This window comes from Delphinapterus leucas, chromosome 18, assembly GCF_059928025.1.
Source record: "Delphinapterus leucas isolate spDelLeu-1000000601 "Yukka" chromosome 18, BTC_Dleu_Yukka2, whole genome shotgun sequence".
NCBI classification, from domain to species: domain Eukaryota; kingdom Metazoa; phylum Chordata; class Mammalia; order Artiodactyla; family Monodontidae; genus Delphinapterus; species Delphinapterus leucas.
In genome coordinates this window covers 55,756,997-55,774,590 of record NC_143146.1, presented here as the reverse complement: position 1 = coordinate 55,774,590, position 17,594 = coordinate 55,756,997, and the positions used below count along the sequence as shown (strand labels likewise).

Here is a 17,594-nt window from a genome sequence, read left to right as displayed (position 1 = left end):
GAAGTCTGGTCCAGAACATTATCACAGCATCCCTGTGAGAGGCTGGTGAGACACTTCAGTGACATTGAAAGACACTGATGTCTATGGCTTCCCTAGAACATTAGATATAAGACAGAGGAGGTGGTTTGAGATTCATTTAGCAATTTCTTTCAAAAAGGTGATGGAATATGCATGTTTTTCCAGAGAGAATATACATTTTTCTACCATTTTCTGCAGACCATTTATTACTTTGCACTGGATCATACCTAAGGGTGTGTGTGTGTGTGTGTGTGTGTGTGTGTGTGTGCATTAGGGATTATGAGGTCAAATAATGAGGCAGGAATAAAATCTGAAAAAAATTCTTTACCCTGATCCCATGACAGCACAAAGCAAATCAGTGCAGTAGGGCTATTTCAGAGGCGGCAGATGAATCGAAATCTCTCTGCCATCCCTCTGTGCTCAGAAGACACAGGGACCCTTCCTGCCCTTTAACTGTTCTGCCTACGAGACCCATTGTAATGCTTTTTTCCAGGAAGAATGCGAAATTAATTTGGTTTCCCTGCATCGTGTTCTATTTTTATCTAAGTGCTAACTGTTCATTCAAAAAGAAAAATAAAGGATCACACAATATGCATGCAACTGCCTTTGAAACTTAAGGATGAAAAACTGGTTATGAAAGAGGTTAGTGTTGTTATTCCAGAGAGATAACCCCGGTTGCTATGGCGAGGAATCTTCTATCAATCACCCGGATGAAGTTGGCTCCTCTTGCAAGAACAGCCTCTATTAGAGCTGCAGTTTGAATATATTTGCCACTGAGCTTTGACTCAGATGTTTAACTTTGTGGACAGGTCTGTGTTTTATCAATTGAAATATTGTAGATGTTAAATGTAGGGCTTATAGAATGCAGCTGAGTGAAACTGCATGCTCTCAGAATGGGCCAATTTAACTATCAGGCTAGGTATTCTTTTTTTTTGTGGGATGGGTTCGACCCCTGCTTGGGGTGCTGAGATCCTGCAAGCCGTGCAGCACGGCCAAAAAAAAAAAAAAAGAAAGGTATTCTGAAAAAGTTTGGAAGGATTTGGGCAAGAATAGAGCAAGAATAGAGCTAACCATGACCAGCAAAGGAAAAACTCCAAGGAATGTGTGGTGTGATTTGGTTTGTAAAATGGGAGTCCTTGATGAATTCCTTGATTGATTTTTTAAAAAATTTTTTCAGTGGTTTTGATCTGTGGCATTTATAGCTTAATGATCAGCCATTCCTGCTGAAATTTATTCAGGCAATAATCCACAAGAAATTGGTTGTTCTCCGCCGTTTATGGCTTGTTATTTAACATTTGACAGAATGGCTATTTATTTTGGAAACAACCAATTGTGAGAGGTTTATTGCTATTGTAAACCATAATCAACTGCTTGTATCATTACTGGTTTTGCGAGAGATAAAACGGGCAGCTGCAAGCGGAAAATTGTTGAGTCGCTTTAAACATTTGCATCTGTGATTGTACAGGGGCGCTCCTTCCCCCTGAAGTTCACCTGCGTTTACGGCAACCCTGCACTCGCCTTCAGTATGAAATCTTCGGCGAGAGTGGCATGGACATATATACACTACCAAACGTAAGGTAGATAGCTAGTGGGAAGCAGCCGCATAGCACAGGGAGATCAACTCAGTGCTTTGTGACCACCTAGAGGGGTGGGATAGGGAGGGTGGGAGGGAGACGCAAGAGGGAGGGGATATGGGGATATGTGTATATGTATAGCTGATTCACTTTGTTATACAGCAGAAACTAACACACCATTGTAAAGCAATTATACTCCAATAAAGATGTTAAAAAAAAAAATCGGATCCAAATAAGATAACTCTCCTAAAGGTCTCCGCAGTTTTTTTTCAATTACTTACATGAAAAAGGAAGACACGATTTGGATGAGCTAGGACAATGCTGTAGATTACATTTTGTTTATCCCAGTATCATAGCAGGAATTCAGTTTCACTGCTTTTAGACAAATCCAACTGTTTGAGCAATTTATTCCACCAAACCCTCAGAGAGCTCCTTCTGTCACCGGGGTTTCTGCTTTAGCGCTCGCTGCTCTGCTGTAAGATTCACCACAGAGGACTAAGACCCAGAACGTAATTAGAGCTCTGAGTGGCCATTCAGCCTGGAGTTCCCACGAGTATCTGTGGCCGTGACTGTGATTTATAGAGGACACCGTGTGCATCAAAGCCACACAGATGGGCAAGTTTGATCTGAATGGTTTGCAATTTCTGGTGGGAATCATAGAGTCCTAGAGCTGACAGGGGCGTGGAGGGGAACGACAGGGGCTGAAGGTCCCTAGCAGCTGAGTATTCTGGGTCCTGGGGCGGTGAAACTAAGTCTGCGAGAGTGTGCAAATCATGACATCTCTCTGAGCCCCAGTTCCCATGAGTAGGTACTATTACTGCCGTTTCACCAAAGGGATCACACCTGTGTGAACATTCTTTTTTTTTTTTTTGTGCGGTACGCGGGCCTCTCACTGCTGTGGCCTCTCCCGTTGCGGAGCATAGGCTTACGGACGCGCAGGCTCAGCGGCCATGGCTCACGGGCCCAGCCGCTCCGCGGCGCGCGGGATCTTCCCAGACCGGGGCACGAACCCGTGTCCCTTGCATCGGCAGGCAGACTCTCAACCACTGCGCCACCAGGGAAGCCCTGTCTGAACATTCTTAATCACTCTGATATCTACAACAATATTTAAGGAATTTTAAAACAGAAACATTCCCATAGCTCCAAACATCTTCACATGTGTACCCTACTTTTGCCTAATTCCAATTATAATGAGTTTATACTCTTAAGTCCCATTTTTTTCGTACCTTCACCATCATATCATCATTATTAGTGTCTCCTTCAAACGTTGGATGAAAGGTATCTGGCATGAAAATTATCTGACTGTCCTAAGTCAGGTCCCTTGGAGTCAGCATTAGATCCATGTTAATCCAGGGAATGTTTGCTGGGTACTTCCAATATGCCAAGCACCATGCTAGGTCCTGGGTGAGCATGTAGCCCCCGTCGCTAACACACATCCTGCATCCCTCAGGCAGCCTCTACACTGGCCTAGGCTGCAGAGCCCGGTCCAGGTCCTCGAAAGATGAGAATGATGTTGCGGACTAGATTCAAAGTTGCCTTTACTTTTGTTTCCTCCGGGGCAGCCAAAAACAAGCAGTATAAAGGGAACATAAGACGAACATACAGGAGGGTAAAGGGGGCTCCCCATGACCCCACTGTTTCTCACAGGGCACACCCAGGGTTTCCTGGTCCTGCCAGCTGGTGTGGATTTGAGGTCCACCAGGATAGAGAAGCATAGAACTGCTGCCCCACTGCCTTTGTACTCGGAGCCTCATCAAACACCAGAAAGGACAGATGTGACCAAATAAGGCAGTAATCCTGCCACTCAGTGTGCAATTTCAAGGTTCTAGGGCAGTGTATCCCAATGGAACTTTCTCCAACGATGGAAATGTTCTATATCTTTACTGTACAAAATGGTAGCCACTAGGTGACTGTGGCTATTGAACACTTGATATGTGGCTAGCGCACTTGAGAAAATAAGATTTTAATTGTATTTAATTTTAATTGTAGATAATTTAAGTTTCTATTTAAACAGCCACATGTAGCTGCTGGCTACCATATTGGACAATGTAATTCCAGGCTTTGAGATTCCAGGGGGCCAGCATTGGAACAGTCTCCCTTGGTTCAATTTCCCTATCTATGCCTCTTAGTGACTCTCTGTAGGCCGACCTAGATTGTGTCCTTATGTCCTTATGCACCCCCAATCTTCACAGCGGTTTGGCTTTCCTTCCCTCTGTGTGTCGGTGGTGAGAGGCAGAGTAGAAGAGCTCTGTACATCAGACAGTTTCTTTCTTGTGACAACTGGAACCAACTCAGGCTGATTTAAGCAGGAAATGAACTCATTACAGGGATATTGACAGGTGCACGGAATCACTGAGAAGGCAGAAGAACCAGGTTCAGTGTCCTGCAGCAAGGACAGTGGCTTGGATGGAATGGGGGGTGGTGGTCACAGTCTCCATTCCTGATACTGATGACATCAGTCACTGGATGCCACAGGTCAGGGTGCCAATGCTGCCTTCAAAATGTTATCCTTCTGCAGCCACTGGCAGTGACCTTGTCGTCATAATTTTGGAGCAGGCTGGTGGTGCCTGGGTCATGTGCTCACATGCTGGCTGCAGAGGGGCTGGAGAAGCAAGTAGCTGCCACTTCCAGCTTCTACAATGGGAGGCAGGATCTACCTTAGCTCAGGGAACTCCACAAAGCTAGGAAGGGGCTCAGATGCTCGGTGAAGAAAAGAATGAATACTCCTTAAAGAGTACAACACAACACTTATCCAAATCTCCGCTGAAGTCAGCAAGATCTTCAATTCCCCTGATTCAGTAAAGGCTATCTGTGAATCTAACCAGGCCAAAATTGTATTGGCTGCCCTGTAGAACTGCTTTCCCTGAAGGGCACTTAGGTGCGATGTCATGGGTGGACAGGAAAGGATGTTATATGACACAGCCCCATGAAATGTATAATGTCCCTTCTAAGGACATTGTGGAGGACATTGTTCACAACCCCTCACAGAGCTGCGCTGGCTGCCGGAAAGCTTAGAGCGGCAGCCATGGCCCACCTGAAACCTGAGTATAAGGTCCCGGAGTATGTAGTTTATGCACAAATGTCCTCCTTTGTTGTTTCTTACCTTTCTAACCCTTATCTCCCTTCGCCCTGATCTTGTCACCTAAAGTAAATGGTTTAGTTTACATTCTAGTTACATATTTGCAATCCACCTTACCGCCCTTTTGGAGCATGTCAAAATAAACATATATAACCTGCACCCACAATTGCGCCAAGAGGTCATCTCACTGTGCAAAGGATGCACAAAGAAGGGCCAGTGGGCTCTGCCTGGGGAGCTGGGCGGAGGGGCGGGGGAGCAGTGCTGGGAAAGCCCCTGAAAGGAGGCACCCTTTGAAGGATGGAGAGGTAGACATTTATTCACACACAAAAAAAAAAACAAGGCAAGGAAGAGCCTTCCAGGCAGCATGAGCAAAACCAATGTTTAATTTTGGTTTTCAGCTCTTCTCTTTCTCTCTTTTTTTTTTTTTTTTTGGCCATGCAGCACACAGGATCTTACTCCCCCCAGCAGGGACTGAACCCGTGCCCCTGCAGTGGAAGTGCAGAGTCTTAACCACTGGACCGCCAGGGAAGTCCCTCAGCTCTTCTCCTCTAAACAATCACTGTTGCAGTCTGGAGGTGAGTTGGGTTTTTTTTTTTGTTTTTTTGTTTTGTTTTGTTTTGTTTTTGCGGTACGCGGGCCTCCCACTGCCTCCCGTTGCGGAGCACAGGCTCCGGACGCGCAGGCTCAGCGGCCATGGCTCACGGGCCCAGCCGCTCTGTGGCATGTGGGATCTTCCCGGACCGGGACACGAACCCGCGTCCCCTGCATCGGCAGGTGGACTCTCAACCACTGCGCCACCAGGGAAGCCCTGGAGGTGAGTTTTTAACACACAGGCTCCTGGATGGTTTTCTCTGACTCATGTTCTTGTCTTCCACCGCTGTCCTATTTCCAGGGTGCCCAGAAAAGAGAGGAAAAGGACTCCGAGGCTAAATTAAGAGGCTCTCTGCTGGCCTGGCTTGGATCCCATCTGCCCCATTTGGCCGCCATCCTCGTGACAGGTGGGCCTGGCACGGCAGTTCAGGCCTTTCAGCTAATTGTGGGCGGCTCTGAAAAGGCCTGTTTACTCACTCCAAAAAGAAACACCCAAATAAATCCACCCTCTAGTGCTTGCTTCGGCAGCACATATACTAAAATTGGAACTGTTCATTGCAACTCTATTTACAATAGCCAGGACATGGAAGCAACCTCAGTGTCCCTCGACAGATGAATGGATAAAGAAGACGTGGCACATATATACAATGGAATATTACTCAGCCATAAAAAGAAACGAAATTGAGTTATTTGTAGTGAGGTGGATGGACCTAGAGACTGTCATACAGAGTGAAGTAAGTCAGAAAGAGAAAAATAAATACCGTATGCTAACATATATATATGGAATCTAAAAAAAAAAAAAAAAAAAGGTTCTGAAGAACCTAGGGGCAGGAATAGACTTGAGGACATGGGGAGGCGGAAGGGTAAGCTGGGATGAAGTGAGAGAGTGGCATGGACTTATATATACTACCAAACGTAAAATAGATAGCTAGTGGGAAGCAGCCACATAGCACAGGGATATCAGCTCTGTGCTTTGTGACCACCTAGAGGGGTGGGATAGGAAGGGTGGGAGGGAGGGAGACGTAAGAGGGAAGAGATATGGGGACATATGTATATGTATAGCTGATTCACTTTGTTATAAAGCAGAAACTAACACACCATTGTAAAGCAATTATACTCCAATAAAGATGTTAAAAAAAAAAATCCACCCTCTTTGGTAGATTGAGCAGCCAAAGGAGCTTTCTGGAGAGCCAATGGTGCCAGACCAATTTAATTTCCTTGTCTGATGGATGAAAGGGAACACAGATAAGGAGACCAGCAATAGATGCCATCTTCTGGGGCTGCAGGAGAGATTTTGACTCTGCCCACGTGATGTTCTCATCAGTAGAGCAAAATGGCAGGGTCCTGGCGGAGTGACATAAGGAAGTAAGTCAAGAGGCCCTTGATGATCAACACGACTGAGACCCAGAGAGTCTGGGTGAAACCCAAGCTCTGGGGCCAACGTCACAGTGGGATGTTTCAAAGCCTCTACTGAGACCAAAGGGTCCTTTATTTGGCGATTTGGTGACCTGCATGGGCTTCAAGCAGGGCATAGAGTAATCTCTCACGGGAGGGGCTCGTGTGGTTGCAGGGGCCCCTTGGGGGTAGGAAGCTCTGCCAGCGAGGGAGTGAGGTCTCTGAGGAGCTGGAGGTCTTATTCCCTGGGCCTAGCACTTTCTGTGGGAGGTGACACGCTGTGTCTTAAAGAGCCTGGCCTTGGTTGTCTTGGATGCCAGGCAGAGACTCAGGTTTGGATGCCAGCTCTGATTCTCCCTGCTAGCTGGGTGCTCACAGAAGAGTCACTTACTCTCTCCAGGCTTCAGTTTCCTTGTCTGTAAAATGGGCACGATTCCATTTACTTTTTTGTATACTAATAATTAGAGGTTAAAATGAATGTAAAATGCACAGTGCCCAGCACTCAGTAGGCACTCAATAAATGTTATTTCCTTTCCTTCCTAACCCCAGGCTTCCCAGCATTGCTTATATTAGCCTAGATACAACACTGCCACAAAGGGTGTGTAATGAAACAAAAATCTCTTGGGGACTCAGAATCCCAGACCAGGAGCCTTGTAATATAAGACATATTCAGACAAAAAGTAAAGCACACTGAAGCATAATCACAAGTGGATAGAGCCAGTTGGACTTTGGGTTTTCGTTTGTTTAATTTTATTTTTTTCCACCTTTATTGAGATATAATTGTCAGATAACTTTGTATAAGTTTAAGGTGTACAATGTGATAATTTGATACTTATATATAATATATATATACACTTATATTGCAAACAAATTTCCACAATAAGGTTAGTTAACACTGACATCACCTCATATAATTAGCATTTTTAATTTTTGTGGTGAGAACATGTAAGATGTGCTCTCTTATCAACGTTCAAATATATAATACAGTTTTGTTAACTATGGTCACCATATCTCCAGAACTTGTTCATTTTATAAGTGAAAGTCTGTACCCTTTAATCAACATCTCCCCATTTCTTCCATGCCCCAGACCCTGGCAACCATCATTCCACTCTCTGTTTCTATGAGTTTGGCTTTTTTTAGATTGCACATATAAGTAAGATCGTATAGTATTTGTCCTTCTCTGTCTAGCTTATTTCACACAGCATAATGCCTGCAAGGTCCATCCATGTTGTTGCAAACAGCAGGATTTTCTTCCTTCTCATGGCTGAAAAATATTCCATTTTGTATATATAATGTACATTTATATGTGTATATAAATACACACACACACACACACACACACACACATTACATCTTCCTTATCCATTCACCCATTGATGGCCTTTTAGGTTGTTTCTGTATCTTGGCTATTGTGAATAATCCTGCACTGAACATAGGAGTGCAGATATCTCTTTGATGTCCTGATTTCATTTCCTTGGGATACGTATCCAGAAATGGGATTGCTGGATCATATGGTAGTCCTATGTTTAATTTTTTGAGGAACCTCCATGTTGTTTTCCTTATTTGCTGCATTAATTTATATTTCTACCAACAGTGCACATTGACCTCCTTTTCTCCACATCCTCGGCAACACTTATCTTTTTGAAGATATCTAAGAGATGTGAGGTGATATCTCATTGTTGTTTTGATTTGCATTTCCCTGATGAAACTGTTGGCCAGCTGTATGCCTTCTTTGGAAAATGTCTACCTCTACCCACTTTTTAATAAGATTTTTTAAAAAAAATTTTTGGCCACGCTCCGTGGCATGCAGGATCTTACTTATTTATTTATTTATTGCTATCAAGTTGTTTGAGTTCTTTGTATATTTTGGACATTAACCCCTCATCAGATATATGGTTTGCAAATATTTTCTCCCTTTTGGTAGGTTGACTTTTCATTTTGTTGATGGTTTCCTTTGCTGTGCAGAAGCTTTTTAGTTTTATGTAATCCTACTTGTTTATTTCTGCTTTCGTCGCTTTTGCTTCTAGTGTCAAATCTAAAAAGTCATTGCCAAGACCAACGCCAAAAAGTTTTCTCTCTCTGTTTTCGTCTAGGAGTTTTATGGTTTTTTAGGTCTTATGTTTAAGTCTTTAACCCATTTCAAGTTAATTTTTGTGAGTGGTGTAAGACAGGAGTCCAATTTCATTCTTCTGTATGTGATTATCCAGTTTTCCCAGCACCATTTACTGAAGAGACTATTCTTTCCCCATTGAGTATTCTTGGCTCCCATGTTAAATATTAGTTGATCATATATGCAAAGGTTATTATCTGGATGATCTATTTGTTGATATATTGGGGTACTGAAATCCCCTACTATAATTGTATTGTTGTCTATTTCTCCTTTCAGATTTGTTAGTATTTGCTTTTTTTTATAAATAACATTTAGTTCCAATTTTTATCTCATTTCTTTTCCTCCTTGAATCTCATAGCATCTTAACTGAAACCTGAATAGAAGCACATGGCTTTTTTTTTTTTTTTTTAATATTTATTTATTTATTTATTTTTGGCTGCGTCAGGTCTTAGTTGTGGCCCGTGGGATCTTTCATTGCGGCGCGCAGGCTCCAGAGCGCGTGGGCTCTGTAGTTGCGGTACACGGGCTCAGGTGCATGGGCTCACTAGTTGCGGCGAGCAGGCTCAGTAGTTGCGGTGTGCAGGCTTAGCTGCCCTGTGGCATATGGGATCTTAGTTCCCCAACCAGGGATCAAGCATGCGTCCCCTGCATTGGAAGGCGGATTCTCAACCACTGGATCACCAGGGAATTCCCTTTTAGTATTTGCTTACTAACATATTTAGGAATTCCAATGTTGACAGCATATATTATTTATATTCTCTTGATGAAGTGACACCTTTATCATTATATAATGACCTTCCTTTTCTCTTGTTACAGCTTTTGAGTTAAAGTCTACTTTTTTAAAAAAATTTATTTATTTAATTTATTTATTTTTGGTTGCATTGGGTCTTCACTGCTGCTCACAGGCCCCCTCCAGCTGCGGCGAGCAAGGGCCACTCCTCACTGCAGTGCACGGGCCTCCCATTGCGGTGGCTTCTCTTGTTGTGGAGCGCAGGCTCTAGTCACGTGGGCTTCAGTAGTTGTGGTGCGCGGGCTCAGTAGTTGTGGCTCACGGGCTCTAGAGCACAGGCTCAGTAGTTGTGGAGCACCAGCTTAGTTGCCCCACGGCATGTGGGATCCTCCCGGACCAGGCTTCAAACCCGTGTCCCCTGCATTGGCAGGTGGATTCTTAACTGCTGCACCACCAGGGAAGCCCCTAACAGTCTATTTTAAGCTACTAACAACTTAGCTTTGATCTCACACAAAAACTCTATCTTTTTATTCCCCCTTTGATGTTTTTGATGTCACAAACTACCTCTTTTTATATTGCGTATTCATTAGCAAGTAATTGTAGCTATAGTTATTTTTTAACACTTTTGTTCTTTAATCTTTTTACTAAAGTTAAGTGGTTAACACACTACCATATTACAGTATTAGAATATTCTGAATTTGATTATATACTTACTTTTACCAGTGTGTTGTATTTTGTCATGCTTTCAAGTTACTAATTAGCATCCTTTCCTTTCAACTTGAAAAACTCCTTTTAGTATGTCTTGTAAGGTAGATCTAGTGGTGATGAACTCCTCTCAGCCTTTGCTTGTCTGGGAATGTTTTATCTCTCTTTCATTTCTGAAGGACAAGTTTACCAGATAAAGTATTCTTGGTTGGCAAGTTTTTTTGGTGTTTTTTTTTCCCTTTCAGCACTTTACATTTATCTATCATTCTACTATCTTCTAGACTGCAAGGTTTCTGCTACGAAATTCACTGATGCTTTTTGGGGGTTCCCTTGAAAGCAATGAGCTTCTTTTCTCTTGCTGCTTTTAAGTTTCTGTCTTTGATTTTTGATAGTTTCATTATAATATGTTTTCAAGAAGAGATTTTTTTAGTTGAATTTGGAGACCTATGAGCTTCATGTTGTCCCCCCAGCTGCTCACAGCCCCCTAGTTGTGCAGCTCACAACTCAGCACTCTGGATGGAGTGAGAGAGAACTGGGCCTCTGTGGCCGCATCCTGCACAGCTGGAGGAGCCAGACGCTCATTCACATGTTCTCACCTTCCCCTGTGGGGGGAAATCACAGGCCAAGAAGGGCTCTCTTGGCCCCAAGTTGTGCCCACCCAGGGGTGGTGGTTGATGGGATAAAGTCAACTTGGTCCTCTTACCCCTTCTAATGCATCCAATCTGATTTCTTTGCTCCAATGATGTCCTGGACTTTCTCCGCTGGACTTCCACTAAGGCTCTCTTGCCCGTGGGTGACTGTCTAAATCAGGGGCTCCTGTACTGTGGCCAAGAAGAGCTCTAGCCGGTTCATGAACTACTTCAGGGTTCGCAGGCAGGACAAAGGACCCTGATGCATGGGTGGGCTAGACTCTTCCTGGGTCCCTTGCTGTGTGATGCTGAATCCCACCGCTCCCATAAAGCACCTTTGTCTGTAGATGGATGCTAAATTGTTGTTGAAGGGGAGATATAATTGAGAGATGTCTTATTCCTCCATCCTGCTCCAGGTGGATTTTGTATTAGTCAGGGTTCTCCAGAGAAAGAGAACCAATAGGATATGTATGTATATATGGAGAGATTTATTTTAAGTAATTGGCTCATGTGATTATGGAGGCTGGGGAGTCCAAAATCTGATGGGTGGGCCAGGAAGCTGGAGACCCAGGGAAGAGCCAATGTTGCAGGTCAAATGTGAGGGTCATCTGCTGGCAGAATTCCTTCTTGCTTAGGAGAGGTCAGTCTTTATACTAATTTCTTTAACTGATTAGATGAGGCCCACCCACATTACGGAGGGCAATCTGCTTTATTCAAAGTCTACCAATTTAAATGCTAGACTCAGGTAAAAAAACACCCTCACAGACACATTCAGAATAACCTTTCACCAAATATTTGTGCACTATAGCCCTGCCAAGTTGACACGTAAAATTAACCATTTTAAACTTCACACTGTACCCAAGTGACTGGGGGACCCTCCCCTCATTTCTGTCTCTACATTTTGCCCCCGCTGGGTTAGGGGTTTTCTTTCTGTGCTTCCAGAGCACACAGTGTCTTCTTAGAGGCAGGGCTCATGACTTACTCATCTGGGTATCCTAGCAACTGGCATAGAGCCAGGCACATAGTAAGTGCTCAATAAATGTTTATTGAATGTACAAGAACTAAGAGATTATAGGTGCTTAGTGAGCCAGATGATAACCCTCTGTTGCTTTCTTGAACCGGGAGGATGCAGGAGGCCTTCATCTGTGCCTCTATGCCTGGATGTAGGCATATGCATGGCAGTGTGGAGGCTGAATGCCACCTTTCCCACTACCAGCTCTGTGATTCCAAACAGCTTAGTTCACCTCTCTGGCACAGAGCAGCCATTCAGTAAACACTAACTCTCATTCAATAAAACCAGAATTAGCTAGAAAAATACTTGTGGGGGAAGTTGACTGGACACTGTGCATTCTGATGGACCCCCAGAAAAGCCTGAAGGATGGTTTGGTCCAGGTTGAGGACAAACGCGATGATGGATGATGCAGAGGAGGGCAATCAGGGTGCTGTAATTTGTGTCTCTGTCAAGTATTAGACACATCTGATTCCATTGTTTAATCGTCACAACAACTTGCAAGGCAAGAGAGGCTTCTCTTAAACCTTTTTTTGTGCCTTGAACCTCTGGACCCTTTTTCAGAATAGTTTTCAAATACAGGCAATAAAAAATAAAATTACGGGGCTTCCCTGGTGGCGCAGTGGTTGAGAGTCCGCCTGCAGATGCAGGGGACACGGGTTCGTGCCCCGGTCCGGGAAGATCCCACATGCCGCAGAGTGGCTGGGCCCGTGAGCCATGGCCGCTGAGCCTGCGCGTCCGGAGCCTGTGCTCCGCAACGGGAGAGGCCACAACAGTGAGAGGCCTGCATATCACACACAAAAAATAAATAAATAAAATAAAATAAAATTACAAAGGAAACCAATTAGTTTAAAATACAGTTTTTATAAAACTAAAACACATTTATGATAATGTATGTGCCTCATTATTAATACATTAAGTACTGAGATCTGGCAAGTCTAAAAACTATAATTTTTAAGTAGATGAACATAAATGATATGTAGAGATATTGTAAATATCTGTAATTGCAGAGAACTGTAATGTGATATGAAAATATCTGTGATTTCTACTGCTGACAGTTACGGGCTACTAACACTACTGTGATTTTTTGCCTATGTTCATAACTGAAGGGCATGCTAGATTTCAGTTAGAGATTAGTGAAAATAAAAATGACTTTTTTTTCCTATCCTGTATTCCATTCACAATTCCCTTGGCAGTCTATGATTAAGGTAAATTCTTTCATTCCCAATTTACAGATGAGGAAACAGGAGTTCAGAGAAGTTAAGTAAATTTTCAAAGATCACAGAGTAAGTGAAAGAGCTAGAACTCTTTCAGAAGCACCGTTTGCCTCTAAAGCTTGTTCTGTTTTCACTTTAGCAGCGCTTCTCAATCTTTAACGAGCATGTAATCACTTGGGAACCTTGTTAAAATGCATAGTCCTATGCCCCACCCCTAGTGATTCTAATTCAGAAGATTTGTGGGGGAAGTGTGAGAGTCCGCGCTTCTAAACTAGCTCTCCAGTGACACTGTTGCTGCTGGTTCTGGGACTGACCACGCTGCACTTCCCACTGATGATTTGACTCCTGGAGGAGAAAGAGATAACTGGCTATCTTGACCTGAAGGTCAGAGTGCCTTCTCGGTCAGGACCTGCGGGTGTAAGCTTGCTCTCACCATCTCCTTTTGCTCTCTCTTCCCCCTTCTGCTAACCATCTCTCCTTAAGCTGCCTGCTCTGCACATGATTCCTCTCTAGGCTCCCCCAGAATTCCATTTTAAGCTGGCTTCACTTAGATAAAAATGCTGTGGGAAAAGGAGAGGCCCCAGGGTGATTAACCTGTCAGGCCGTGGGGACGGCCCTGCCAGCAGCTCCCAGAGTCCCTCCCACACCACCTTTTGGACCTCAGTCCTGCCGCCTTCCTGAGCTGTGCTCCTGCTGAGCCCGTGTAGACAGGCTGAGACACACGGGGTGCGTCTAGCGCAGGGATGCTCAACCTTGGCTGGACATGGAAATACCAGAGGGGCTTTAAAAAAGTGTTGCCTGGCTCCCACTCCAGAAAGTCTGACGGTCTGGGGTACTGCCTGGACATCAGGAGTTGTAAAAGCTACAGAGGTGATTCCAAGAAACAGCCAAAGTGGAGAATCACTGACTTAGTGAAAAGAAATCGGTTATGTGCACAGTTGTGGAGTTATGCACCAGGCACCATGCTTGATGTTTTACACATATCACTTTATTTCATCCTCACTGCAATTGTGTGAAGTGAAACAATCCCCATTTTACAGATGAGGAAACTGAGGACTCATAGAGGCTATATAACTTGTCCAAAGCCACACAGCAAGTAAGTATATGAGCCAGAATTTAAATCTTTATACAACTTTATAAAGTTGTATAAAGCTGACTATAAAGTTATATGAGGATTTTCCACTGGGGGGTGGGGGGGTGGATGGGGGTTGATGCCCCTGACCCCCGTTGTTCAGCGGTCAACTGTATTGCTATTCACTATTTTTAAAAATCCACTTATTGTTGTAATATCTGTATAGTACTTGAAATAAAAAACCAGCAAAGCCAAAGAGATAGGCAAGTAAAAATGAACATTTTTGGAAAAGCTACCGTGTACAGGCACTAATCTGGTATATCTGTAACTATGAAATCATTAAACTCCCCAAATTACCCTCTGAGGTACATATTATTATACGCATTTTATGGGTCAGGAGACCAAAAGAGAGGCTACAAAACTTTGACCAGGTCACTCTGCTAATAGAAAGTGGATCAGGGATTTATTTACACTTAGGCCTATGTGCTGCTTCTATAGATTCCATGCTCCTTAGAGAACAGTGAATCCAAGTGGCTCAGAAAAGGCTGTGTCTTGCCCAGGCACACAGCTCATTAGCTGCAGAGCTACAGGACCAGAGCCCATGTCTTCAATCCCTAAATTACAGGAACTCAGGTGTGTTCTTTGAGAAAAACTGCCATCTTCAAACATATTTTTGAAAAAGCACAAAATTCTCAAATAAATCTTTATGGGGTAATTTAAGTTAGACATGCAGTGTTATCAGAAAATGCCCTGATAATACGAAGATAATAACGAAGATTTGTGGTCCTCTCCCCTCTGAAAGCACTTTGGATGGGAGAATACAGTTTCCCAAGGGGCATCAGCATAAATATTAGCAGCAGGAAGAGAAAGACTAGGTACCATCCTCCTCTGAAAGCGAATCAAATTGGTAACATGTGTGGGTGTGTCTGCTTAGTGGAGTGGTTGGAGAACAAGACCAAAGATGACTCCATGTCAAGTGAAAACATCTTCATATAGAGCCAAACATGTGCAGATCCCATTAGAGCAATGCAGCTCAGTTGCAGGTGCTACCTGGCAACTCTGCACCTGGCTCTGTGAAACACACTAATTGGCTTCAAGGTTTAGTCGGACACCTGACTGGCTGGGCTGTAAAGGAAAATTTTAAACACAGCAGCGTGGTAGGTTTGCAGCCTGGAGCCCATGCAGAGCATTCTATGCGTAATGGAGTATGTGCTTGACATTGGCGAACTCATACACCAAGCCCCAGAGAGAAAATTTAAAATAATGCAGTATTACCCAAGACAGATTCCAGTGAATAGAAGATCTCCCAGTCACCTGCAAAATGAAGCAACAATTCATGCCTGGAGCTGGAAATAAAAAATTTAGCTTCAAAGCCCGTGCTATTAGGCCATGGGTGAGAAACTTTGCCCATTTACAAAACAGGAAGGTTCAGTGCTCTGGTGACTCTGTGCAAAGGCAGAATGGCTCTTGGATGAAAAAAATCAATGTTGCTCTTCCTCGCAAAAATATGAATAATGCCCTGAACAAACACCTCTCTCCAAGGAGTCCAGAGCATTCAGTGCATTCTCTCCATTGGTTCCCATTCCTTTCTCATTAGTCTCATTGTCTCCCTCTGTGGGCAGGCAGGTGGGTGGTATTCCAGAAGGAGAAAGCAAGGCGAGGCAGGCTGGGGCGCTGGGCTTGGACCCGCAGCTCACGGATGGTCTGGCAGGAATCTCACCCAGGCGCCCCGAGGCTGCGAGGGTCCTGAGGTGTCACTGGTGCAAGAGTGAAAAAGAGGCCAAGAATAGGAGAGGACAAAGCCGACGGGCTCACTAAGAGAAAGAGAAACGTTCACTGCCATTGTGGATTTCTAACCCCCAGACAGCAAAGACCAAAAGCTGTTTTAGGCTAAGGCAGCCTTGGGAACAAAATTGGTGGTGTTGGGGGTTGGATGGGGGGTGCACAGCCTAGAATTAAGTAGAGTCGACTGCCACACATCCCCTCATTGAATCCAGAAAGTCGGAACCCATATTGTAACTGAACACTAAAAATCGTTAAACCTCTTTTGGTTGATCGATTTGTCCCCCGAAGCCAATTTATACCATGGTAATCACACCACTGCCCAAGAATGACGCTCTGAGCAGTTACCGCCTGACCGGCTGACCTCCACTAACGAGGTGTTCGCGCCTCCAGATATTTCTGGTCAGTTTAGCCCGGCTGTTCTTTCCCCAGGGGTAACTGTCAGCCAGGCTTTGGGGGAAAACATCCTACTCCCTTGATATTAAGAAATACAAGAGGCCCTCAGACCTACTGACACCAGACACCACTCAGAGCCCTGAGGGAAGAAGCTGTAACCGACAGAGCATTCCTGAACCACACGCCAGACCCTAGGAACCGCCCTTCAGGCATTATGGCTCTATTAAAAAATTAATCCAAAAAGGAAGATGGTAACACATTAAAGTCATCCATTTGTTGTTGTATTTCCACGGAGTAATATGGAGGGCATAGCTGCTTCACACATATCTTGAGCAAAAAATTCAAATTAATAATTTCATTATTTGCATACTTTCCGGTTTTCTCTGATTTTCCTCTTCATTACGTTTCTTAAAATTTAACATCACACACACCCTACATATGCTTGCAGTTTTCGTATCACCGTAAATATGTACTCAATTATGTCTGTAGAGGAAACCGATGTTCCATACGTAAATCCCATTAACAGAGTCAAATAAAACAGACTCACTGCGTGATTCTGTATATTGTTCTTAATTCACCAGACTGCTGTGAAAAACATATTCCTCCCCTGACGAAACAAGATCCAAGCTCGCGTCTGATGGTAAACAGACTCTTCATGTTATGTTGGCCCAACACTGTCAGTCCTCCTTTCTCTACCGACTTGAAAACACTTGATCACAGGACAGTCTCATGACAGCAGGAGTGATGGCAACACACACCGTACCCTCTGAAGGTCTAACTGGCCTTGAAAGAAAAGATAATTAAGATGTGACCATTCCCCAGGGCACGGTGTGTGTGGGGAGATGATGAAAGGGTGGGAGACGAGAAACAGAGGGCACGACCCTCCATACTCTCCCCCTGTTAGACACTGGAAACTGAACAGTGGCCTTATTCTTCACTTACCCCAAGTACGGGATCCTGGCATGTGTGCAGACATTCAGTGACATATTCCAGGGGTGTCAGCACTTCTATTACCAATGCTTATGTTTAGCGTTCTTTATGCAGTCGAAAGTGCTGTGGGTCAAAAATTGACATGAAGATACCTCAGGCAAAAAACCACCAAACAAACCCAGGAAGCAGGCACTTTCTCTGGCATTTGCATTAGAAGATAAATACAAAAATCAATTTTAAAGCACTGTTGGGCTGATATCTATTTTTTTCCCTTGCTTATTTTGGTATGAGAGGTGAAAACCCAAGTTTCATTAAAGGCTTCTGAGAAAATCCACATGTCTATGATTTTGGTTTCTG

At 44.0% G+C, this 17,594-nt stretch overlaps 1 protein-coding gene across 2 annotated transcripts in view; it reads right to left on the bottom strand.

Moving 5' to 3' along the window:
• Positions 1–6,268: 6,268 nt before the first annotated feature.
• The window catches only part of DNAJC15 (DnaJ heat shock protein family (Hsp40) member C15), an 83,961-nt gene continuing 72,635 nt past the window's right edge, over positions 6,269–17,594 (bottom strand). Inside the window, exons 6-7 of one of the 2 annotated variants that reach the window (XR_016388686.1) lie at positions 17,250–17,360; positions 6,269–17,090 (exon numbers count right to left, since the gene is read on the bottom strand). Coding sequence is in view for 1 of the 2 variants with exons in the window: in XM_089899511.1 (XP_089755637.1) it covers positions 17,344–17,360 (17 nt within the window). In the remaining variant the exon portion in view is untranslated. Of the gene's footprint in view, positions 17,361–17,594 lie in introns of both variants that reach the window. The other variant, XM_089899511.1, reaches the window with a different exon arrangement.